The sequence below is a fragment of the Pseudopodoces humilis genome, chromosome 4 (assembly GCF_049639895.1).
Source record: "Pseudopodoces humilis isolate 2021_Gansu_Grassland_sample_001 chromosome 4, ASM4963989v1, whole genome shotgun sequence".
NCBI lineage: Eukaryota > Metazoa > Chordata > Aves > Passeriformes > Paridae > Pseudopodoces > Pseudopodoces humilis.
The window spans coordinates 29,583,386-29,609,363 of record NC_142203.1 but is presented as its reverse complement, the minus strand read 5'-3'; the positions used below and the strand labels follow the sequence as shown (position 1 = coordinate 29,609,363).

General features: G+C 44.1%; 1 protein-coding gene across 4 annotated transcripts; it reads left to right on the top strand.

The window, feature by feature from the left end:
* Positions 1-63: 63 nt before the first annotated feature.
* TBC1D2 (TBC1 domain family member 2) lies at positions 64-21,530 on the top strand. 4 transcript variants are annotated; one of them, XM_088054356.1, is made up of 15 exons: positions 75-189; positions 380-536; positions 2,294-2,703; positions 3,322-3,454; positions 4,329-4,470; positions 6,764-6,900; positions 7,499-7,683; positions 8,739-9,125; positions 9,837-9,947; positions 12,608-12,795; positions 13,747-14,217; positions 15,375-15,495; positions 17,465-17,650; positions 18,281-18,402; positions 19,076-21,530. In XM_088054356.1, exons 3-15 carry the CDS (start codon positions 2,296-2,298, stop codon positions 19,275-19,277), a joined length of 2,793 nt encoding a protein of 930 aa, XP_087910482.1. In that variant the 5' UTR covers positions 75-189; positions 380-536; positions 2,294-2,295; the 3' UTR covers positions 19,278-21,530. The 4 variants fall into 4 exon arrangements, with proteins under 4 accessions (XP_087910483.1, XP_014114210.2, XP_005530027.2 ...); XM_005529970.3 differs by having other exon boundaries at positions 66-536; XM_088054357.1 differs by lacking the exons at positions 17,465-17,650; positions 18,281-18,402; positions 19,076-21,530 and adding an exon at positions 15,598-16,381 and having other exon boundaries at positions 64-536.
* Positions 21,531-25,978: the final 4,448 nt, after the last annotated feature.

Sequence of the window (25,978 nt, the reverse complement as noted above, 5' to 3'; positions counted from 1 at the left end):
CGCCCCGGCAGGAAGCGCGGGGTGCCGGCCACCGCAGGTATTCCCGGCTTTCCGCTCCGCCACTCCGGCCCCCCTTCCAAGATCCCCGACCGGCGAGCTGCTCGGATGCCCCCCCGCCCCAGCCGGGCGCTGGTTCAAGCGGTGCCAGGCTCAGGCCAGCCCCGTGCCAGGCTCCGGCCGCCGTCGCTGGTACCCCGTGCGGTGCAGCTGGGCTGGGAGCCGCTTCTGCGGCGCTGCTGGAGGCTCGGGGAGGGGCGGTGGGGGCTGCCTTGTGCTGATCGCACCAGCAGCTCCGGAAAGGTTTATGCAGGGTCCACCCTGATCCGTTTTTATTGGTGAGTCAGTGTCAAGGTAGTTTTCGGGTAAATGTATCTTTCAGACAGCTCCGCGGCAGCGACTGGTTCGAAGAAAACCTGGGACAGACGCTAGTTTTCTGTTGCTGTTGGATTTGTTGGAGGCTTGGTGGTGCTTGCAGCAATAGCTCTATGCCAGGAGACGGTGACTTCCAGGAGCTCCTCTCTACTTCCATTAAGGAGGTGAGGTCCTATCTAGAGGTCTTTGCAGCTCTGACATGATTCCTTATTACTTGGTTCTTAAACCTAATGCTTGCTAAATAACCTAAATTATATTACCTAAAATGCTTACTTGGTCCTGTTCATGGTGTGGAAACATGGACCATCACGCTAACGAGAAGCAGAAGTGTGATGGAATCTTCAGAGGATACAGAAGATACTTACACTGGTACTGACATAAAAGCCCCGGCATCTATTTGAGAAAGTTGAAAGTGTTTGTTTCTTTTGATATTTTCTTCGTGACAAGTAAAATTAACTTGGAAATGAAGTTTTTTTGTGTGTTTCAGAAGCTTAGTTCCTGTGACACCTTCTCAAGGAGTGCTTGTTGTCGGCATTTGTGAATGTTTTCAGTACCATGATCCACAGCGTCATGGGAGTGAACCAAAAGAATTTAAGTAGCTTTTCACAAAAAGTGATTGATAGTTGTCTGTAAAGCTGATGTGGGAACAGGAGGGGGCAGCAATAAACACGATGTGCCGTAGTCAGCGCTAAACCCTCTTTCAGTCATGAGAACAAATTGTTCCTAAGAGCAGAGGAAAGAGATCAGCTTGGGAAACATCTCATTGTGCTCCATTGTATTATCTCATTGACATGTCATACAGTTGGATGTTGTGTTGAACAGTTTTGTGTCTGTAGTTGGATTCAGAGTAACTTAACACTGCAGCAGTTTATTTTCTCACATGTTTGCTTCAGCTATGTTAGTGCTTGGAACTGGAATTTCAAAAAATGCAAGAAGTTATTTATAGATACTTTTCTGGAGTGTTGTTAGCTTTCTTTATACAGGAGCTTTGGGTATCTGCAGTTCTAAGCAAAAAATCACACCTGTCATATGCTTAAGCACTTGAAAAAAATGCTTGGAAACATGGCAAAATTACCATCCTTACATAAAGAAAAAATTACCTGAATGTGGGCCTATACAGCTAGCTACAGCTTTTACATCTGAGAGAAAAGTTGAACTTGAGATTTACAAAGATCCCTTCCAGACTGAGTTTTATCTTTTCCTTTTATACTTCTGGGACACAGGTGGTTACTTTGGTCACTAAAACAATCAAGTCTCTTTTGCAACAATCACAGAATTACTTTCTCTGGTGCGTAATCTGTCATATGATTCCATCCTACTGGATGAAGAAGTAACACGTAATATGCAGGCATTTTAACAACTATAGTCAGCTGACACAAATTATTCATAAGGATGCTGCATAATGCTGGATTTTTCTCCAGAGGCCATGGTTTAAAATATTAGTTGGACATTCAGTGTGAATACCAGGACACACTTACGTGCCATCCCTTGACCTAACTGTGTGCCTACCCCCAGACCTTGTTATCTTGCCATGCTTTCTGCAGCTGTTCCTTAACATTAAGTACCAAATTCCCCAGTTATTGATACTGATTTGGTATGCCCACAGGCTGTAGTTATTTTTCACACAAGAGATTATGGCTGTTTCTTGGCTGCTAGTCCATCCTAGTTTAGGAATGAAAAAGGGAGAAAACAGGTATTAGAGGTCATCTGAGCAGAGGAGGGCAGGGAGCAATGACCAAAAGTAGAGTTGGAGATCTTGGCTGGGTAGTTTGAAAGCTGTGAAGTATTTTTTTTTGTCATGTGGCAGACCTGAGCTTGTTCCTTCCTTTTTTATTGTCTGCAGGTTCTATAAAAGTAATTATATAATTGGGATTGGCTTATTTACCTAGAGAATTTCCTGTTTCAATCTATTTCCTTAAAGAGATGAAGAAAGGACCAGAAAGTGGAGCATGTGCCCTTGCTGCTCCAGGTGATTTTGTGGAGTCAGATCCAGACATTAACAGCAGCAATGGAACCTCAGCAAGAGAGAAAGACACCCTTCCTTCTCCTGGAGAACAGGAAAATGTACCGCTGAAGAACAGCACAGAAACATCCAGAAAAAAACTTTGTGGCTATTTAAATAAGTTGGGCATCAAGGGGCCAATTAAGACGTGGAAGTCTCGCTGGTTCTTTTATGATGAAAACAAATGTCGCTTACTATACTACAGAACTGCCCAGGACATTAATCCCTTGGGGTCTATTGATCTCTCCAGCGCCAGCTTTGACTGCAAAATGGAAAATGGGGAAGGAATTTTTGAGATCAGAACACCAAGCAGAGCTTTTATTCTGAAGGTAATGAAAAATTCCCAGTCAGAAGAGACAAATCTGTACTAAGCTATCTCTTAGCTTGAGTTTCATCTAAGTCCTCCTAGCTTGGATTGCTAAATTGGATCTAAATTACTTGCATTGCTTTGGCAAGTCTGGGAGTCCTTACTTGTGAGATGGCTGTTTAACAGAGTAGGAATAAAAGCCTAACTGTGTGCTAAATTAAAGTAACTGAGGAGTCCCATAGTCCACATGTAATTTACTGAACAGAAATGAACTCCCCTGTCTAAAGTGGTTGCTCCAGGAGGATTCTTTGCGAGACTTACTTCTGTGTAAGTCATTGTTAAAAAGTTCTGGGGATGCTTTCTGTCTAAAATGGTTGTGACATTTCTGCTTAGTCTTGGAAAATAATAAACCAAAACACATTTAAAATTAGGTCAGTGGTCCACTGAGAAGGCCATATTGAAGATTTACTCTGTCCTCCCAAATCAGTGTTAGGACCAGAGGACACAGATACAGCATAGGCTGGATACAGCTGACCTTTTTTTCTGCTGACTTGTACAGGAGAGTGGTGGTCATCTCCTCAGGATGTGTCTTATGTTGATGAGATGATTCCACTCCCTTTCCTGTTTTGTGTTATGTTAGGCAATCAGCAAACAGGCAATGATGTACTGGCTGCAGCAGCTGCAAATGAGACGTTGGGAATTTTGCAACACTCAGAGCAGATTTCCTGTGGGCAGCTCACAGCTTGTGAATGAACCTCTGGCTGGAAGAACAAGTAGGTGTTGCACAGTCTTTCTTTTGCTTTCAGTCCCCTGGTGATGAATGGCGTTCCTCATGGAAGTGGGTAGAAGTTTTGGCCAGGCTTTTAAATGCAGGTGCCAGCTATCAGGGCTTTGCCAATGTTTGACAGTTCTGCCTTATTATGTATGGAAGTGAGTAAGCTGCCTCCTAATCCACAGCATATGTTTGGAGATTTTCAGGTGTCTTGTGATCATCTTAATTTTCCTCACACATGTGAAATGTGCACATTTGATATATCACTCTTGTAAGGCCTCTGATATTTAGAGCAAAGTGTTTTTCCAGCAGTGGGCTGAAGATGTCCATTCCAGAAGTGGTGGTAGACAGGTCAGTGGATCAGGGGATCCACTGTTACCTGTTTAGTAATGACTAGCTGTACATTTTGTTTGAAACAAATAATCCCCTCCCTAGTAAGTGTCTGCTCTAAAAGGTGCTGGCATCTTGCTACAGCAGGCAAAAATTTGGTAATAAACTGTGCTTGCAGAGTGTTATTCACACATTAAAACTATCAAATGTGGTTTGGAATGTGGGAAGAGGACAGCAAACTTCTCCTTCCTTATATCTTTGGGCAGTTAAAGTTCGATTGTTTAAGGTAGTAATGCTCATATATGGTTGAAATCACTTGATTGTCATTGAGTAAATAATTCTGTTTGTACATGGAAACTTATGTAATTTGACCTAAAATTAAGGAAGCGTATTCTACTGTCCTTGTTCCACCTGACCACTTGAACATGTAACGTATACCTGTAGTAAACTGTTGTGGCTGTCTGGTTACATGAAGGACCCAAAGTCCAATGGAATTCTGCCTTGCTTATTTGCTTTTATGTCTGATTTCGTTTTTACATTTATAGATGTAGTTGACAATGAAGACTTTCTGCCTCTTGTGAAAACACCAACAGAAGCAGTGGGTTTAAAGGCAGCATCTTTGCCTGCACCCCAAACGTCTACTGCCTTGCAGAACATCTCCCTTAAGCACCCATGGACAGAGATACAGTAAGTGCATGAAGAGAACTGCAGTGCAATTGACATGCTGGCCTGACAGTGTGTGCCTTCTTTGCTTACCATGTATTGTGTGAAACGGGACTCTTGCCTAGGTGGGAGAAATGTGAAGCACCTTTTTGGAGGCTAGTCCAAGCCAAAGTAAACTTCCTGCAGGTGGGTCTTTCACATCCTCCTGTTCTGATGCATTTCACATAATCTAGCTTTCTTAGCAAAGATCCTGGTAGCAGACCTAGGACTTGGTTAAGATCTCTTCATTGTGCTTTGCATACCTAGAGTGTGACACATCTGCAAAGCAGTCTTGCAGAACAGTCTTGGAAGAGCACATGGTCAGGTTCAGCTGTACTCAGTAGGTAGTCATAGAAGCTCATTAGCTCTTTCCACTGGTTTCAATGGACCCCTTGAATGTAGTGTATTCTTCAAAGCAAGAACAACAGGGAAAAGAAGCTTGAGCCAGTAACATGGCCTAGCTGCGCAACTCACTCTTGCCCGTTGAGTTTGTTAATATTCCTACTGCCAGCTTCTATCTGCTGTTGCAGTGGGTAGCCCCATCAGGTTAAAAGCTACAAGTCTTGGGCAGTTACAGTTTCACAAAGACAGCCTCATCAGCATCTCCATAAGTGTTTCCTAGTCACTTATTTACACATAATGAAATTGGGTAACTGGCCATAGATATGGTAGGCAGCCAGGCACCTGCCAAATATTGTTGGTGTGGAAGTTGCCTGTAGATTTTTTACCACCACTGCTGCAGCTACAATCTGATGCTCATATGAAGAAAGATCCCCCATGAGACCAGGGTTTTGTGTTAGCAGCTTCATTCGCAATTAGGAAAGCAGCAGACACTGAGTCTTTTATAGGCTTTTTATAGACAAAACAAGAGACTTGTTTAGTTTTGGCTGATGGACAACAAAGGAGGAGAAAGAAAAGACCTGTATGCATATTTTTTGGAACAGGTTTTACACCAACTGTTTACACATTTTACATTTGTAGTTCCTCAAAGTCAGCTGTTCTATTTTTCAGGCTATGCATTCTCTCCTACTCACACTGATTGAAAATAACTCAGGCGTGTCTTTGGCCCCTGCTCCCATGCTTTGCTTTAGTGAGCTTGAGTAACAATTGTCTCTTTCCAGCGTCAAGTTGTATTGCTCCCCTTGTTCAGTAAACATTTCTCCAGGCTCTATCACTGTCAGGCTGTAGCACATCTAGATCCCTGAGCTGCTATAGTCTCATGGGGAAAACAGTGCCACATTAGGTATAGAAAAGTAGGAAAATTGCATTGGATGAGTACTAACTATAGACTACAGGGACTGAAGGACTGCTAGTCTTACACAGCAGTATGTTCTCCAAGGTAAGCAGTGTCTGCTCTTCTGCCCTGGAGTCTTATAGTAGCAAGGAAAAATTATAATAGTATCTAAATGGCAGCTTCATCTACATTTAGGAAAGCAGTGAACACTGAGTCTTTTATAGATTTCAAAACAAGGGACTTGTTTTGTTTTAGCTGAAGGACAGCACAGGAGAAGAAGAAAACTACTTGTATACATACTTTCTGGTACAGGTTTTACATGAACTACATTTGTAGTTCCCCACGATTCTATAAAGATATCTTTTAGTGCTTCTGGCAATATCTGATAGCAGCAGTTGTAGCAAACAGTTCCTGGGTCTGACTGCAGACCTGCTCCTGAAACTCTTTACTACATTTTAGCTTACGACTTTGTAAATAACTTTTGGCAAGGTTATTTATTAAATGTTTCAGAGCACAGGACCTGTGGCTGCTTCAGATGTGATCATTTGTCCCAGTTTTGGCTGTGTTGTAGGTAAATGAGCTTCTCTTGTCAGCTTTTCTTGGCACCTGGGGATTTCTGCAGTGAACTAAGGGTAGGGATGACTAAAGGAAGCAAAGGAGAGGGAGAGGGAATGAGGAGGAAGGGGAAGGAGAAAGGACAGGGAAGAATGTGGTTGGTCTACTGTTACATTTGATCACTCTCTTTGGTCTGATGTTTTTATGTATAGGGCTCAAGCACATGGGGAAAGATTATCTCATTTTACATTGGTGTACTGTACTGATTTTGTGGCATCTTCCTGGTTTACACCAGGTACAAACTTTCTCTCCTCAAATCCACCAGTTCTATAAAGAGTTCATTTTCTCAGCACATGAAGGAGATAAGTTTTGGGAGGAGGGGTAGGAAGTAAGGGGAGGTAAGGCATTGAATATTTTGAATATGCACTGGCTGGCTGCAGTGATTATGACTTCTGTTCACTAGGCTGTCTTGATCTCTTCTTGTTTCAGAAACACTGTCTACAATATCTGTGGCTCCAGGCAGCTCTGGGGGAACAACGGGAATGTCTTTAGATTTGATGAATTCCAAGAGCATCCTGAGAATGTGGATGAGGAGCAAGAGGCAGAAATGGAGACAGGATGCCCAGGTGATTACTGAGCTGTGTGAGTTGAATGGGATGCCTTCTAGCAGGGATTAGCAGGAAATGTAAAGCAGACAGTGGCAAATTTTCAAGGGATATGAAAACAGTTACATTGTCTTAAGTCTCTTCCTGTGTTCCCACAAGACCTGACTCTTTCGGATCTGTTCGGGATCCATCTGTCTGTATCTTCTACCACTGAAACCTTCTGCAGAGGCAAAAAAAAAAATTAAATAAAAGTAAAATCCACCAGATTTATTTCTTTGAGGTAAAAGTATAATTGCTGCACAGTCACAGGCTGAGTGTGGCAGCTCCACTGCATGCATACCTTTCCATGGTGGTAACTTCCATTTGCTGTGGGCCAGATTGATGAGCAAGGTGCAAGATGGGCTAACAGGTACCATCAACCATCACAATTTTGTTTATTGTGGGCATATCAATATCTTATCCCTACTGTTTTGGCTACAATCCTGTGGGTCAATTTTCCATATCCGGTATCCATGTCCTGTCTGCCTTCTCTGTGGAACTGTTGTAAGTCCCTATAGCAAGACTTGGGAGTCCATAGTAGCAAAGCAATTCTGTGTAAATTAAATCTCTCTCCCCTCAGTTAAGGAGGGGACCCTGGAAGATGGGAGGATGGGGCCCAGGCTGAACTGGATCAGGAGAGCCAGGTGGATGAACAGTGGCTTCCTAGGCTCTGAAGAATTGTCAAGGGAGAAGAACTCAGTGGATAAAGTGAGTGTCCTTCAGCAACAGATTCTGACGCTCACAGAGGAAGTCAAGTCACAGAAGGTGAGTGTGGTAAAGAGACTGCTATTTCAAAGGGTCAGGATCCTGAGGCTGGTCACAGGGACTCCCTTACACATGGTGTGTGAGAAGTGCCCAGCAGGCAGTAACTGGAGACCACTTGAAGCTCCTGGTGTTACCACCTTGTGTATGCCAGAGTGTGCTCAGCACAAAAGAAGACCTTCAGCCATTTCTAGGAAGTGCGGCAAGGTGTAAGAGAGAGGTAAAACAAATCCAAGTGTACTCTGCTGTTGTCTTGCTTGTGCATCTCTATTGCTCACCAAGTACAGTCCTGAATGGGTACTATGACACTGGTGAGAACTGCCAGTGGGGTCCTGGTGTTAACAGCAGGTCATTCTTTTTGAACAGTGACCCACATTTAAGGTGTGATTTGACTCTAGAAGTCAGGACATGGGTCACTGCAAGGGCTGTCTCCCATGAATGACACTGTTCTTCAAAGCATGGAGCAATGCCAGGTTCTCTGCTAATGATGCTGGTTGCTCTCCCAAGAGGCAGCAGAGCCAAGTTCCATGTTGGGCAGTCAGTTGCACCCTTGATTTGCTTTCTGAAGTGTCTGAGATGGCAGAGCCTGAATCAACAACATGCTGTGGGGCAAGGTTCCATGCCTTCATGAAGGATAGAGTGAGGGAGGGCTCTGGCAGAAGGAAAGTTAAAATGGATACTGCAGTTTCCTTCTGGTAGCACAGGTAGTTGCAGACTGCATTATTTCCCTCCTATTTTACCACACTGCTGACCAGACCTCCATGTTCTCTGCTGGGCATCCCAAGAATGATTGTAGGAAAGCCAGAGTTCAGTGTGGGCAGCAGCTTTTCTGCTAGCAATCCATGCCAAGTCATCTGTGAACTGCTGCAGAGACCTTTCAGGCCCAGCTCTGAGAGCAGAACTTCTCACTGTGGTGTCATGGTGGTTTCAAGATTTCTTCATTGTTTTCCTTCTTAAAGGAGTCAATTTCAAGATATTTCACTGTTGGGTCTTTGCTGTCCATACTGCCATTGCCCTGGACAGCACAGTGATGTGATGGTTTTGCATTCTCTTTCCAGGAATTGGTCAAACTTCTCCACAAAGCTCTGGAGGCAGCCCAGCAGGAGAAGCGAGTATCTAGCATGTATCTCACTGCAGCAGAAGATAAGGACAGGCTGGAGCTGGTGCGCCACAAAGTGAGACAAATTGCAGATCTGACAAGTCGACTGGAAGCTCTTGAACAAGAAAAGAAGGAACTGGAGCAGATACTGACTTTGAGAGACAGCCATATCCAGGAGCTCAAGGAACATGTGCAGCTTCTGATGGAGAAGAACCATGCCAAACAGGAAGTCATCATGACCTTGACAGAGCAGATGGCTCGAGAGCTCTCTGACCCCCTGCAAGAAGCCAACACTATCACTGTAGAGACATTGTATAAGCAGCAGGAGGAGATTGAGCATCTGAAGGTGTGTGAGATGGCACAGGTCTTTTGGGCCCGTTTTTATGCCTTTAGGTTCAGTGGGAGGGTGTTCTTTGCGGTAAACACAGAATATAGTTCGGTTGGTCGCTACTTTCTTTTCTTTCTTTTTTTTTCTTTTGTTTCACCGCTGCAGCCTGACTTGCTGCCTTCACTTTGTTGCTCTATGTTGCCGTCTTGCAAACCGTTTCCCAATACATCCTGGTTCTTTCAGATGCACGCTGTTTTATGTGCACAGCTGTAATTACGGGTTGGTGTGAGGTGAAGAATTGCTGAAAGAGCCACTTTCTGTGGAGAGTGTTGATTTTTCCTGCCAGCCATGGGGATGAGATTTGTTTCATTAAAAAAAAAAAAAAAAAAAAGAAAGAAAAGAAACCAACCAAAATTAAACCAATCAACCAAACAAAACACATATATTCTTAATATTATTTAAGTGCATCCCTGGCATTATATGATCTGTATCTCTCTGTGGTTTTTAATATATATGTATACATTTAGCATTTTCCCAATCTTGTTGATGCATGGCAATATTGTTTGTGCCTTGATTTCCTTTGTAGGCAACATTTATACTGGGGAGTCCTGTCTGCTCCTCAGAATACAGAATTTTTGAGATATTTTATTAACATAACATAACCTGAAATGGGAGGGATTTCAAGCCTCTCAAGAACTCTCCTTATGTGACTGTTTTGCTTCATGGCAGGATGATATTGATGCATACAAAACCCAGAACCAGTTTCTCAATTCAGAGATCCACCAAGTTACTCGACTCTGGACAAGTGTTGCTGAGAATGAAAAGGCCCTTCTGATGAAGGTAAGGTCAAATGACCTTTTTTGCTTGGTGTGAACTGTTACTAATTTATTTTCAAAGTTGACACTGCAATAGATTTTGATCTGCAAGGAATAATCTTTCTTGTGTTTTTTCTTAGTGTGACCTCTTTACTGCTTTGTGTTGTTCCCAAATTAGACACGATCATTTTAATTCTTCAACAGAAGTAAAATACCCGCAAAGAGCAGTCTTAAAAGTGCTAACCCAGATTTCTGTATTTCAGCTATGCAAATAAAAAAAGCAACACTGTGTAGGCAATCAGAAAAGTTTCCTGAGAGCTGACAGACTGAGTCCTGGCTCCATCTAGTCATGGTTTCTCTGCTGGACTTGGCACTGCCAGGTGGCAGCACACTTGAAGTCCTGCAGTTAGATCAGAATTCTTCTATTTTCCTAAGTTGTATTTTTATTCCTAGCTGTGTAAGTGTGAAAAACCGGGTTAGTATCCGACTTGTCTAATCCTATTTTCTGATCCTGAACCACTTTCAAGGCTGGAGGTGTGTCCTGGCATTTGTTCTGTGGATTTTGCCTAGGATTTACTTCCCTGGATTTTAAGGTATTGCTGTGAATGAGTATCTTAGGTTGCTTAAAGAGTCACTGGAAAAGGTTAGGCAAAGCAGGTTCAATATCTAAGTGGAAGAGTGGCAAAGCTCATTGCCAAGGTTTACTCTACTAGTTACTAGATGGTTAAAGCACACAAAAATAGTACTAAAAATACTACTAAAACCTATAATCAGTCCATTAAAACTAAAATCAATTAGAAATCTACATGGAAGCTGGGATGGAAAAGGGATGGGAAAGCTTTAGCATAAAAGGAATAAAGGAGGCCCTCCCATCAAGCACAAGGTTCAGTGTGGACTTCTGTGCAAAACTTACCTCTGGACTTGAAGAAGTTTGGGCCTAAATATTTCAACAGCACTTAAACAATGACTGAATTTAAACAATTTACAAAAGATTCTGTGGAATTTACTGCAATCACAACAATAACTCACTTTTAGGCCTAAGTTACTTACCAACCTAAAATAATTAAGAATCTAAGATTCCAGGTACATTCTCTGTAGCACATTCACTCAGACCTAGAGTACATACGAGGTACCTGTGAGAATTCTCCCTTGAGCTCAGTGAAGTGCTCATGTCTAGATCTTCTCAACAGGCAAAGGTGTGAGCCTCGAGGAGGGGGATTATTGGCCCAGGCTTTGTCATCACTGTTTGGCAGTGGTCCCTCAAGTACAGCAAATCTGAGAGTTCTCTGAGAAGCCCCAGTCAAAGGGAGGTTGCTGGTCACAGCCCATTGTGGTCCAGGAGAGCTCAAAGGGTTTCACTTAGGATGCTGCTTATAGGTTCACAAGAGAATTGGCCTTAGTCATAGTAATTTGCCATCCTGTCTGCAATTGGTAACTTTTGAAAATTTGATGACAAAAATGTTCTTCCACTTGAGTTTACAAGAAAGGTAAGCTTCCAATTGTGTTAGTTAGCACCAATTCCTGGGAGCAGGCAATATTTCTGATAAGCACAGGAGATTAACCCAGGTGCTGTTCATCAAGCTGAGGCCTAACAAGCATTTCTGAGATCATAGTATGGCCTTAGGAGGGGGAGTGCACCACCACAGGTATGTCTTCACAATCATGGATTCTGGGACAGGGCAAAAAGCTGCTTCTGGAGTGTTATTATCATTTTTACATCTGTTTGCTTTCTAGTTCTTTGAAACCCTGCCTTCCTCCTAATTTACTGCCCTCTCATCCTGAGACTGCCATAGCCTTCAAAAAGGAAGTAATCATACAAGCCCAACATGCTGAGTGTGAGGCAAAATGCTAATTAAAGTGGTAGTATGGAAGAAACCATGCTCCTGTCTGTCCTCTCTATATGCAGCCTAATTCTCTCTGTGGTTTCTGTTTTGTTCTTGCTTTCAACTTCGGCTTTCCACTGAATAGGAGTCTTCACTGAGCTTCCTGTGAGACACTGGGTGAGTCTTGTCACCTGTGTGGCCTCAGTTCCCCACTTGTGGAGTACACTAATAATCCTTATTAATTTTTTCTGCTTTCTGTGCCCAGGACTAAGGTGGTGGCAGGTACTGTCCTGCTGTTTGATCTCAGTTGGGCTTCCAGTGCATGAGAAATTACATGTACCAGTGCCATGGGGCTGGGGATGCTGAGGGGCATGTGGTCACCCAGTCTGTGGTGCTACCATGTATCCTGAAAATGGACTTATAGCTCAGTCTCTGTAGCGGTATGTTTTATCAGGATACAGCTCAATGTGGTGTAGAGAACTTGTCTGAGGATGACAGAAAAAGATTGCAGAGAACTCAGATGCAGTGCTGGCTCTTTGACTGTGTCCTTAGTTGAGCTGATGGTGTGCAGCCATCCACCGATGCAATGCAGTAGTTAAAGCAGGTCATGATGTAGTAGGTCTCCCATTCAATAAGCAACCACTGTTGCATGCTAGCTACTGAAGCTTGTGCTTGTTCATAGACTGTGGTGATTCATTTATAGCTGCAGTTCCACTGGTTGTAGAAAACTACTGAATGTGTTTCCTGGGGCTTTGCTCTTCAGAAGTCTTGTCTTTATGTGCAGACCAGACCAGTAGAGAGCAGTGGCAACGCAGCAAGGACTGCCACTGAGCAAGCTCTTTCCTTCTTGTTTACCCATCAGTGTGCCTGCCTGCAAGCAAGAAACTGCCAGATGGAGAGCAAATACCTGACAGTCTTAAGAAAGCTGCAGGAGGCTGTGCCTGGCCTGGCCAGCTCGCATGCTGAATTGGTGAAGAACCTCATCCAGGAAGCTCTACAGTGGGATGTGAAGGAAGAAGCAGAAGAAAGTTTTAACTTGAATCCTGTAAGGTAAGAGTTGAGAGCATGGGGATATCCACAGCTTTGTAGAAGCTTGTCTGCAAAGGGAAGATACATTTAAGAACATTTTATAGCAGGGGCCTACATTTGTATTTATGCCTTCCTGCACATTCAGGGACCCTGTTCTGTAGCAGTTCCCATTTTATGTTTTGTCAGTCTTGCAGGTTCTCCAGGTAGCTCTGGAAATGAGACCTCCTAGGCCAGGCTTGGTCTCTGTCAAGAATATAATGGTGTCTTACAGGTTTCCCACCCTGTGGCCACATGGTGTACAAATCTTTGAGAAGCTGTACTATTTGTAGTCTTGCTGTGTTCTGATCAGTAAGATATTTGCATTGTGTACAAGGAAACATCAGAAGGGACTGTGGATCTCTGTTCTTAGATCTGACGCCCCAAAGCCTTTCCAGTCCACTCCTACAGGACTGTCTCTACATTGGGACAGGGTAGGGAGAAGGTACACAGGGTGAGCTCAGTATTTCTTTAGGGACTGATGAGGGGTCTGATGAGGTTGGTCTGCAGCTCAGAGCAAAGTTATACTTGAGTTGCTGTGTGTATGCCAGTGCTGCAGGCTCTCATTTGTCTTCACGGCTCTGAGGTAGGCTGTATCACATGCAGCTGCCAGAGAAGGGAGGGAGAACTGTTGCAAACAAGTGTTTGAGATAATTTTTAAAAAATCATTAGCAAGGGTATCAGCAAAACACAGATTTAATATTAAGCAACAGCACGACAAAGTGAAGTTGAGGCCTAATGAGCATTTCTCAGATCTCAGTGCAGCCTGGAAAGGGGGGAGGGTGGGGGGGTGTACGCTCACAAGTTCTTGTGCTCTGGTATGGGTGATGTGAGCCTGGCAGCAGGCTGTAGCTGGCATGACCCCAAGCAGTAAGTGTCCTTGGAACAGGTAGCAGCACTGTCATTTGAACTAAACACTGCCTTGTGTCCCTCCAGCGAGTATGATGAGTATGGGTTTATGACTGTACCTGACTATGAAATTGAGGACTGGAAACTCCTGGCCAAAATCCAAGCCCTTGAGATAAAGTCCAACAAACTGCGGAGCCAGGAAATAGTGGAGAAGCCCCTCCGTGACAGATGGAACAGCATTGGAGAGCTGAACCCCTCTGCAGAGCTGAAGAATCTGATCCGAAGTGGCATTCCAGTGGAGCATCGGCAGCGGGTGTGGAGCTGGATGGTCAGCCGGCACTGCAGCCGGGTGCCTGGCCACTACCAGCGGCTGCTGGAGCAGAGCAGGAGCACTGAGCACCCTGCCTGCCGGCAGATTGAGCTTGACCTGCCCCGCACACTGACCAACAACAAGCATTTTTCCTCTCCCACCTCACAGCTCATCCCCAAGCTCCGGAGGGTGCTATTGGCATTCTCCTGGCACAATCCTGCCATTGGATACTGCCAGGGATTGAACAGGTGAGGAGCGAGGTATGCTGCTTCTTCATGAGATGGCACTGAAAAGTTGTAGACACATAACTCTAGGCTGTGATTCAAGTAGCCTCAGGCTCTTGCCTCTCTACAGTTCTGTCCTAGCTCTAGGTATTTACTTGCAGAATTCTGCATTTGGTGACTTATTTTTCATCCATTGTTTTTACTGGGATCCAGCAAGCAGCAGGATGCACTTTTGTGGCATCTCTATAGTTACAGAATAGGAAAGAACAGCTATAGGAGGAAGAGTGAAGCAGTCCCAGAATAACACCACAAGGCTGGGGCTGAATTTTGAAGTAGTAATGTAAAGTAGTAAAGTAGAAGAACACCCTGGTGATTCCCTTTTTTGCTGAGAACAGTTGGAGGAAATGTTGGGAAGTGTTAACATGCGAGGGAGTTGCAGCAAATTACACAAAGAAAGACTGAGGAAACCACAGTTGTTCTGTCTGGAAAAGAGAAGATTCAGAGAATATAGAAGCTTCTTTCACTTCCCAAGGCAGGCTGTAGGAAGGGCGAACCTAAGTTTCTTAGAATTGTGCTGCAAAGTAGAAAGGCAGTAGGCATTTGCTGTATGAAGTGAATTTCTAGTTGGACCTTTTTATGTGAGGAAGGTCTGTGTAAGCTATTTATTCCTGATGATTTTTGGATGGTCTTCTGAAACGATAGAAGCTTTCCTCCAGAGAGCCTTCAATTTAATATAAGGTATCATTTTTCTAGTCTGTCTAAAAAGCAGTAAGTCAGAGCTGAAGGAGGTCAGGGCTGTAAAAGAATGTATGGAGAGAGGAACTATACCACATAATATGGAGTGACCTCTTTCCTCTGCTGAAATAGCCCAAATCAGCACACTACTAACTTCAGCAGATCTACAGAACATTCCATTAGCTGGGAAACCTGGCTTTGTCACATGGAACATATGGAACACCAGTTCCATATGTTCCAGCAGGGCCACGTGGGAAAGAAAATCACATCCCTTTTGTTCCTTCAGAAACAGATCACCTGCCTCTGTCTGGCTGTCCTGCCACATTTGATATTTTGGATGCTGATGGAGCTGGAGACATGCAAAAACACATTTGTATTCCTCAATTCCTGTGTTGATGACTCCTTCTGCAGTATTGAATTCCTTCACCATGTCTTGTCCATCACAGATTGGCAGCTGTTGCTCTTCTGGTCCTAGAAGATGAGGAAAGTGCTTTCTGGTGTCTAGTCTATATTGTGGAGAACCTAATGCCGGCAGACTACTACAGTGACACACTAATAACGTCACAGGTGAGCTGAACACCCTCACATCTGCTTGGACTCTCATACAGTGATTTCCAGTAAAGATTTAAAAGTGAATAGTCAACCTGCTGTGCATTTGGTTTCTCACAGGACAGTGATACCACCTTGCAATCCCTTCCATTGCAGAGGTATTGGAGATTTGAGTGTACAAAATTGTTACACTCACAGGAGCAGCACACACAGCGTAGCAAAATTGGCCACCACTACCCCTGAGTCATAACATGAAAGTCAGGTTAGTCAAAAGGAAAGTGCCCATTAATTGCACAGTTACTTATTTTAAAGAAGTCTTAATAGAGGCACAGTAGCAAATTCTGGTATGTGTAGACTGAGTATGAGGAAGGCATTATTTTACAGCCCTTCAGATGATGTTTTTGAAGCTTCACTCTATCTTTGGAGTGCCATGTACATGTGGATGAAAATGGTGAGATTTTTATATTCACTGTATTTGCCTTAGTTCATGGTCAAGCATGGTGTTAGTTTGCACTATGGGGCTCTCTGGACATCAGAAAATATTCTGACCTTTTGATGTCAAATGTTATGCTGTGAATAACTTACCCACCTGATTCAAAATCACTGCATTTCAGGTTATCAGTGTGTCTTGTGTCAGATATACTATGTACTCCCAGCAGACAAAGAGATAAGGTAACTCCCATGTAGTTTATTGGAATTGTAATGTGTGCCCATATCACCCACACCCATCAGTGGCCAGTCTGGTAAGCCTGGCTGTCACCTTGGTGTCTCTGTTCTGTGTGGCCCTTTCATGGTTTTATCTCTGGGCCCACAATAGAGGAAGCCTCAAGGGTCAGTAGATGAGGGTCACTGATGATGCCAGTGAATTTATTGACTAACATTTACTGGGACAGTGGTGTGGTGGTGGAGAGGCCAACACACAGACTGGGGAAACAGTCTAATCACTTTGAAGACAGCAAAATGCCTATTCAGAGGAGGTTGTGTTAGCTGTGGGATTTAATACACAGCGCTCAGTAGTCTCAAATCTCATGTAGAGACTGACAGGGAAAATATGACAGACTGAAGAGGCTTGCCTATATTTGGTGAGAAAATGCTGTCAGCTGGAAGTCTTCTTTAGAAAGAATTTTTGACCTCATGGCTGGTATCTGAAAGTCTAACCAAGATCTGCGTAAAGAGGAACATCTAAGGTGATGTTTTGTGGGTTGGCTTGATAAAGTGAGTTGGCTGGGAAACTTAAAATTTCAAATGTTGAAGACAAAGCATATTACCTGTATGGTTTTTACCCGTGCTACAGCTAAGTGGGCTGGCACAGCTGAGGCATTAATATGATATGGCAGAGGGAAGCCCTAAACATGATCCTGTTCTTTAGCACTTACCCTCCAGAAAGCATGGCTCTGCTGAGATGAAACCTTTATAAACCTGGATCAAGGATCTTGCTGACTGAATTTCTGTGTTTTGGCTCATGCAACCAGAAGCAAAGCACAGACAGTATTCAGACAACAAAGAGAAGCTGGCATGAGAAGATCAAGTTGTGTTTACAAAGTCAGAGGTATGCAAGGTGTTCAGTCTGTTAGGCCATGTAGAGTCATTCAGACCTGGGCAGATTTTAATGCCTGTCATTCAATTGGATGCTTGTGGTATCACAGAAAATCCTGGTAAGACCAGTGCAGGAAGATGTGCCAGATTTTCCCTCTTGACTCTGAGACTGGGAAGGAATCATATTGGTTAGAAGAATATATGTTTCTCCTGACCTTGTTTCAGCTCCATGCCTTGCACTTGATGCCACATACAAGTGCACTGCTCAGTGAATTTGAAGGGTTGGGTGACAGTGGATGCTCTGCAATTCCTAGGGTGTGATTCTCTAGAAGGCAGCACCAGTGATGACCCTGACATGCAAAGGCCATTGTCCTGTTGCACTGCTCCTCTCCTCCAACAGCAGGACTGCTTTTGACTAGGACTTCATTGTTTTCTTTTTTGTCAATTTTAGGTAGATCAGAGAGTCTTCAAAGACTTCCTGTCTGAGAAGCTGCCTCGCCTCATGGCTCATTTTGAGCAGTATCAGATTGATGTCTCACTCATCACCTTCAACTGGTTTCTGGTGGCCTTTGTGGACAGCCTGGTCAGCGACATCCTCCTGCGAGTGTGGGATGCCTTCTTATATGAGGGAACCAAGGTGCAACTCTCCATCTAGGCCTTCCTCCCATCTATACCACCTCTGTGGTATAGTGACAGGGTGATGGGCATACACATCTGTCAAAGATATATAAGGTTTTATAATTTGTCCTATCCTGCCACTTTGGTGGCATGCCTTGATGACTCCAAGCTCCTGTTTTCTATGTACTTGCTGCTAGTAGGCTGACCTAGTCCCTGATTCTGTGCACTTGGTACTTTTTTGTGGGTAGTTGTGCTACAAAACATCTCTCTGATAGGCCATGGTGTCTCCTGCTCTGTGACACAATTGAGAGTATTGCAGATACAGGGGACATAAGACAGGCAGTATCTGAAAAAGTGAGTCCTGCATTGTCCCTGTGCATAGGGAGAGCTGGAGAAATCTTGTGGGGTCCTTTTGTAGAGCCTGGTATTCTCTGGGGTTGCAAATTAGCTAACAGATGGTTATTCTCTTTGAGATTAGCTCTGTACTCCTTTAGGCCTGCCCTGGTACAGACTATTAAGAGCAGGAGTAGAGACTGTATCTAGTCTGTATTGTAGTGCTGTGTGCCCAACACCATCTTTTATACCAGGATGGCCTGGACCTTCAGTTCCTTTAAAACTTTATCCACTCAAATATCTTTCAACCCTCTAGGTCATTTTCCGCTATGCTCTTGCAATTTTTAAATACAACGAGGAGGAAATCCTAAGAATTCATGACAGTGTGGAGATCTACCAGTACCTACGGTTTTTCACAAGGATGATCACGGATGGCAGGTAGGACTCTGAGTTGTAGACAAGCTCCCATTGTGTATTTGTACTTGCTTGCCTGTTAGGTCAGCTTAACAAGAGTTGTGATTAGTTTATTAAGAGAGATGCATATGCATTGATAGGTCTGTGGGACATGGATCCATTTGTCTCTTTTTGACTTTGCCTTCATGGTGTTACTTAAAATCTTTTTGGCTTGGAAAAGGCATGCTACAGCAGAGCAAGCAACAAAGTGTGGGTCAGCCTTCTTGTAGCAGCTGATACTTGTGCTACTGATTTCTGGAATTCTCTCAGCTGTATTTGGGGTTTGGGAACACAGCATAACCCATGACCTTGAATGACAAAATGTGTCTGAGATGAAGATTTCTGTGAGCAGAAGACCCAACATCAGGAATATTCCTCCCTGACAGGCCATCAGAATTGGCACCTGATCCATTGTCTCCTAAATGATGCTGCACACTGGTACCTTAAAAGGTGGGATGGTATAAGTGTATGTGAAGTACTGCTTGGGTTGGTGTTGGTGTGGGGAATAATTCCTTTAAGACTGCTGTTTGGTGACTTCTAGGGTCATAGAGCTGAAGTCTGACCTACTCTTTAATACCCCAGAATGCTCTTGATGTACCTGTTACCATGTGTTACCAGCCAGTAAAGAAGTTGACTGGAGCTGTCCTTTCTATCGTAGGAAGCTGATGAACATTGCCTTCAATGACTTAAACCCCTTCCCCATGAAACTGCTGAGGAACCGCCGGTCAACGCACAGGGAAGAGCTGGAGGCAGAGCTGTGCGAACTTGAACAGATCAAGGCAGCCTATGTGAAAGAGAGAGCAGAGCAGAGACCTCAGGACCCGAAGGAGGTTGCTAGTGAAGAGGAAGAAGAGAGCTAACAAAAAGAGAATTTGTCACCACTTCCCTCCCATCTTGCAGAAGGTCATCAGTAGCAACTGTCAGTAAGAAATGGACCAGAGAGCGAAGTGTGGTCACAGGAGTTCATCTGCCCCAGTAAGCAAGGCTGTAGTTATGGGACCTTTAGGAGAACAAGTCAGACTTTGTAATAGATGAGAAGGTGTCAGAGGTGTTTTATACTCTTTTGTTCTTCTCCCCATTTAGCCCATCCTGTCCTGTGCAGTTCAGGATTACAGCTGAGGGTGCAGAGGAAATACCAGTTGTGGTGTCATGACAGGAACTGACAAGGTGCAAAAGACCCAGCCAAGCAGGGCTTTTATACATTTTCTGATAGTGGCTTGAATTAGATCTTTATCTACGAGTAAAACCTCCAGAAATAATGAATTGAACACACTCCCTCATTGTAACCTAAAGCTTCTGAATTGGTCAGGAAAAAGCCTTCTCTTAGAGGGCATGGTGCCTTCAGGGTCTAGCCTGCCATGTCTGTGTGTGTTTAACATTGTTACTGATGAAGACACTGTCTCCAGATGAGTGTTGGGTCTGTGGGGGTTCTGAAAGATGAAGGACATCATCCCATGGGGCTCAGGCTGGGACAAGGAAACAGATTGTGGGAGAGTGAAACTGCTTCTCCAGTTTGGTTCCTGTAGGAAGTTCACGGGAGCACAAGGTGTGTCTCCTGCTTGGCTGGGAAATGTTTAGCTTTGAGGCCCTGGCATCACTTTGTGCTGGTGAGTTTGCTCCATGGAGAAACTCTTATCTCTGTATGAAACCAACCACAGCCTGCCTGCAGGCAGGGCCTAGTGTTATGTGGACTTCTACTGGGGATGATAGGGTTTTCTGATAGCCTCATTTCTGGCCATCTCTCTGCCCCACAGTTACAGTCCTCCTGTGCTGGGTTTTTACACTGATATCCCTCTCTCTGACTCCCATTCATTATGGAAGAGACAAGGGCTTTTCTGTAGTTTATGATATTGAAATGATATTGTTTTATCCATGGCATATGGCTGGGAACAAAGTCACAAAAGATGACTTGATACTCTTTAGAAAAAAAAATTAACGTCCCCTGAACCAAGGAGCTGGGCTCCATGGGTCTAGCACACAGAGATGTCCTATCTGCCTCTGGGAATGGGGTCTGATAGCCTTCTGCCCTGCCTCCCAGGCTTGTCCCTTCCCTGGGCTAGGTGTGCTGCCTGTGCAGCTCAGCTCTCCACAGATCCAGGATGAGTTAAGTATTTAGATAAATACAACTTCTTTTCCTATCTTTGCCAGCTCCTGCTGACCCACTTTCCTGCTGAGTGGTGCATTACTCCAGGTGTGCCTGCACTGACAGTATGCAGCAGACCCTCCTATAAGGGGGGCTCTGCTCTATGCTTTTAGACTGACCTTTAACCCTTTAAACATCTTGTGGTTGATAACCCAACCCTTCAAGTTTTCAGTGCTTGCAGAGGAAGGAATTTCCTCAAAATTTTGGAGAAAAATTCACAGTGTTCTCAGCCCCATGGGCTGTAGCCAAGATAACAGACTCTAAGGGAAACAGTGCCTATTCATCTGAGACATGTGGTCTGCTCACTGGACAAGTCAGCCAATTTCAATGAATTACAGAAGACTGGGATGGGAGAGACCTGTGGAGGCAAACCACACAGCAGAGAAGTAATCAAAGTGGAAGTGGTGTTTTGGGAAGAGTGGATTGATTGCCTGAGTGTCAATTAGAGCTGCACACATTGAAAGTGTGGGATGAGAAGAAAATGTTACTGGAATCCTACTGTAATATCTCAAAAAAATGAACTCATTTTAAAACTATGCCACCTAGATAGGGAAGTATAAAAGACAGAAGGTTTTTCTTCATAGAGGATATTGCTAATCTAATTTATTTATACTCTTATGTTGATAGGTGCACACAAAGTTTTGCTATTGTTACAGACATTATCTTCTAAATCAAGACCATGAAAATTAGAAGTTTACTTACAATTTTATTTCATAGAGCTTTCTGCAATAGCTTAAAAAGCTTTCCTCCTGACTTGCCCTTATGTTTATTAATAAAGGCCTTTGAAACATGTTTTATTAGACTAAACCACAGCCTGACATATGCCTACAGTATATAATAGATATGAGTCTATGTGATACATGAACTCTTCTGAAGTAGACATAAGCATCAAGGTATTGACCCTGATGAGGAATTCTTTAATTATTCAATTAAATTTAATTCAATTAAAATAATTTTTAATTGAAATAAGAAGGGAAGGAGATGTGAGGGTTGTTATAAGTTTCTTTGCTTTTGTGTCTTCCTCAGCTCTTGGTTTTGGTCCACACGTATTTGCTGAGGACCATTTCCTCTGTTTGTATTGATAACCAGTCACTTGTGGTCGTCCTTTATTAAACTATGGAGGATGTGGGAATATCTGCAAGGCCTATACAGATTTGCACCTTAGAGCCAAGTTCACATGTCCTCATGGGCCCTCATCTACTTTCCTTCTGCTTCACAAACTTCAGTGGTACTGAAAAGAGCTGAAGTCAGGTCACAAAATTGCAGTTGGGTCAGATGCAAATCCCTCAGGCCCCTGCAAGACCTGCAGTGACTATCAGTCAGTGCCACGGGTGTTTTGAGCCTCTTGGTTACCTCTGCAGGGAATCCTCAAGAGTGATTTGTGCTGCCACTACCAATTGTGGCTGGGAAACAGTTTGACCTGGTTATGCAGCCTTCTGCCTGTGCTGGCCCCTGTGGATAAAACAGGTATCTTTCTATCCAGAGTCAGTCTTTGCTGAGTTTTGCTGTACGCATAACATTACTTAAAGCTAAATGAATTCTGTCTCTGCATTAACCTAAACCTTGGGATATAAGCTCCAACCCTAAAAAGGATGAAGAATTTGATTTTCACACCCACCCTTCTGCCTATAATGTGCCATTAACTGGTAGTTCACTTTGTTGCAGGATCTTGTGGCCGCTAATAGTTCATAGGGTTTGAGAGGATAAATTAGTGGAGTGGTGCCAAACACAAATAAAGTCACTGCTGGCTCAGTAAATCCCTGAGAGGCTAAAAAAGAGAGGCTATGAAGCTCCCCTTCTTTACTCCTTTTTGGCCTGGGTGGTGTTGGGCTGTCAGGATCTGTACCTTCATATGCTGTGGCAAAGCCCTGTATTCTGGCACGCTGCCATGGTAAGAGGCACTACTGGGGAGGTTGTTTCTGGGTTAATGTTTAGTCTGAGCTTGAGCTTCTCATCCAGGGTGAAGGTGACAGCTAAGGGGCAAGGCATTTTATGTGGGTGGATAACAACAACACCTGTAGCAGGAGCTATACCACAGTGCTGAATTTCTCTTCCAGTCTGCAGGCTGGGCAACCTCCTGCCACCATCACAGACACAAAGCTTGGGGCTTGCTCTCTTCCCATTTAAGAGCTCACTTGTGGCCTGAGACAATGCTGAGACTTCTCCACTGTCTCCCAGTGATAAGAGCTCCTTTACAAAACATTAGCTCTGTTTGGACTAGGGACATGCCAAGTGCAAGAAAACAAACCACTCTCCCGTGACTGAGCCACGGTGCTGGAGCTGATATAATATCATGCCATCCAAGATAATTTAACCCCTTTCCTAGAGTGAGAGGCTGTGGCCTGCACAGAGATGCTAAATCATGAGATTATCTGTGTGCTTTCTGTTCGACCTCAGGAGCTCTCCAGAGGGGAAAACAGCACACCAGGTTAGTCCTTGGAAAAGAAAGTATCCCTAACCATGACACATTTGGGGTGAATGGTCCCCTGTTCTGCTGCAGCCAGATGTTTGCTTTGGTGACATGGTCCACTAGCTTTGAGACGAAGTCCCTATTTCTCCCTGTTATTAAATGACAGCTTCCTGTGAAGTACAAAGTGTGCCTTTGATACTCCAGCTGTTGGATCAATATCTGCTCTGGTTCTGAGCTTAACTTTTATGACACAGAACCTCTGGCACATTCTGATGTCAAGCAGTTGGAAGCTTTGAGACTTGGAGAAATATCCAGGGTAAGTGGAATTAAATTTCAAGTCCCCTCGCAATACCAAAATAGGCCAGATCAAAGCTTTCTAACACAGTTTTGAGTATTGGAAAGCAGCATTCTTTATAGCAGTGTGCTGGTCACTTGGAGAATCCTTCTAACTGAATGCCCTGAGTGTTGGGTAAATGCTCAAAACGGTGAGTTTTTGTCATACACACTGATGTGACCTGATCATCACTCATTGGATATCCCTGCTCACTTGGTGTATTAGTTCATTTTACATAGTCACACCCTCTTTTTGGAAGTCCTTACATGGTTCTTTGGGATTTGTCTTCAATGTCCAGTGTCCTTTTTAGGTGGCTGTTCCTCAACCCCCATTTTGAGTAAGTGCAGTAGTGTTGCTTTGCGTAACTTTGGCTTTGTCAGCCTTGCAAAGCTAAGCTGGCATCCTGTTGTGTTTTGCATGACTTGTTTTGTCTACTTCAGGAAGACTACATTGTTCCCTTTATTTGATAAGAGTAAAATGTTGTTCTGTTCTACTGTCCTTATAATTTGGGAAAAAGTAGGACTCAGCCCAACATCACAACTCCATGCTGAAAATAGTGCCTATGTTTTTTTTCTTTTACAAAGTCATTTTGTTAGTTGAGAAGTACTGTCTATGGGCAGCATTTTGCAGGGAGGAAAAGTTCCAAAACAAAATTAAAACAAATTGATATTTTTTGCTGCATCTTCAATAACATTTTTGAACATCATAAAAGATCTTGCAAATTGATGGGAAATGCCAATGCCACAAACTCTGAAAAGGCTTCCAGTTTTAACACTACCATTGCAGTGGTGCTTTAAATTGGTCCCAAAGCAGGTGGATGTTGTGCCCTCCATGCCACCCATCCCCATGCATGTGGCACAGTTAGTGACAATGAACTGCATGGGGCTGGAAATAATTACAGTAGGAAAAATGGGAACTGTGGGAGCTCAGGACCTCTGACCATTGAACCAATACGATTTCACAGGAGCCCTTTATTGTTTGTAATACATTCTTATTTATACATTCTGAAACTACTATTCACATGATCACGCATCTTTTCACTGGTGCCACTGTCCTGCCCACGCGCTCTGTATGCACCCCTCGGGGCACAGGACTGGTTACAGTTCAGATGTTGAACTGCCCTCTGTTATCTGGCTCCTGTGGTCCTGTTTTCTTGTTTTTCAGCTTCTTCTTTCTTATTTTTAGAATAGCTTATGTCTCAGCAACCTTGAGAAATTCCAGAGGGTCTGATAATAAACTCTACATACGGTTTGGCTGGAGCACATCATGGCCCAAGCTGTTCAGATACATTGCTACAGGGAACCAATAAAGTTTTTAGTAAAGATGAAGTTAATTTGTCATAACTAATTAGCAATTTCCTTCACATGTCTCCATCCAGAACCACCAGAGACATGCCAGGCCCTTTGTCCTCTGCAGGCAGGGATAAAGCAGAGTTCAATGCTTTCTGCAGCATTGCCCCTTGAGTGCAGATGTACTGGGCTGTGTGCTGGTATAACTTAGCCTTGAACATACCTGAGGATGTCATTTCTGCAAACTGGTCCTGCCTTTCCTAGGGCTGCAAGGCATATCACCGTGCAGGAATCCGTTTTCCTTCTGTCTCCTTTCATCCACTTCTCCAAATGCTCCATGCCAGTCAGGACCCTGCTGCCAGGGAGCTGTGCCCAGCTGGGTGAAGTGCTTTATCATTATTGCACAGACACCATGAAGGTAGCCATGTAGCTCCTGCAATGCAGACCAGCCACAACAGGTGCCATTTTTTTTCTTCCAGTGGCTTGCTACAGGTTGAGATGCTGCACAGGGTTTCTGGCTAACAGTGGTGGTGTTCTGTTGCACTGCTGTCATGCTCCCCTTCATAAGCAACTCTGCTAGAGTGGTAGCTTCCCACTTCTCATTATTTTGCATGGGCCAGAAAGAGATGGGTAGAACACCATCCTGCCTCTTGGCCTGATTTCTGGCACCTAATGGTGTGGGGTGGCAGAGAGTTACAGAACACACTGCTCCAACTTCTGCTGCTGGATCTCAACAGAAGGTACTAATATGTTTGCTGCTGGAGGCCCTTTACACAGCAGAAGTGTTGTGTGGGGCTGCTCTTTCCCACAGGCCACTTCTGTGGACATGGGCTGTCAGCAGCGGTTGCTCAGCCAGTCTCTTGCTGCTGGATGACCAGTTGCGATATCTCAGGGGAGAAGACAGAGAGTAGCATTCACCCCAAGCACCAAGGACACCCCAGTCCCAGCCACCCAGTCTAAGACTGCAAAGAGGGGACTGGGGAGCAAAACCATTCACTTTGTCAGCACCTAAAACAGCTCTCAGGAATGGCACATGCACATGGGTAGCACAGCCAGATGCCTACAGTGCACAGGGCTGTAGGTAGAAGAAATCTTTCCCCTCCCAATAACCCTAAACAAAGACATCTTTGTCTCCCCTGTCAGTCGTGCATGCTATCTTCTATGGCTTAATCAGGGCTGGAGCACAACATGTGTCAAAGGAAGCACTGGAAATCATCTTTGTATCGATACCTGATCTGTCTTGTACTTCTCCATAGGGAACATGTGAGCACACACTGCAAGGATCCTGAGGGGTACCAGAAGTCATCTTAATTCCTGTAGGCAGAGCAGCTGCTGCACTAGCATTCACAATTCATGTCCACAGAAATTCCTTCCTATGCTCCATC

Coding starts and splice junctions, on each gene's coding strand:
- TBC1D2 (XM_005529970.3), top strand. CDS start 2,296: ATGAAGAAAGGACCAGAAAGTGGAGCATGTGCCCTTGCTGCTCCAGGT. Junction 2,704..3,321: donor GCAGAGCTTTTATTCTGAAG/GTAATGAAAAAT, acceptor GTGTTATGTTAG/GCAATCAGCAAACAGGCAAT. Junction 18,403..19,075: donor AGGATGATCACGGATGGCAG/GTAGGACTCTGA, acceptor TTTCTATCGTAG/GAAGCTGATGAACATTGCCT.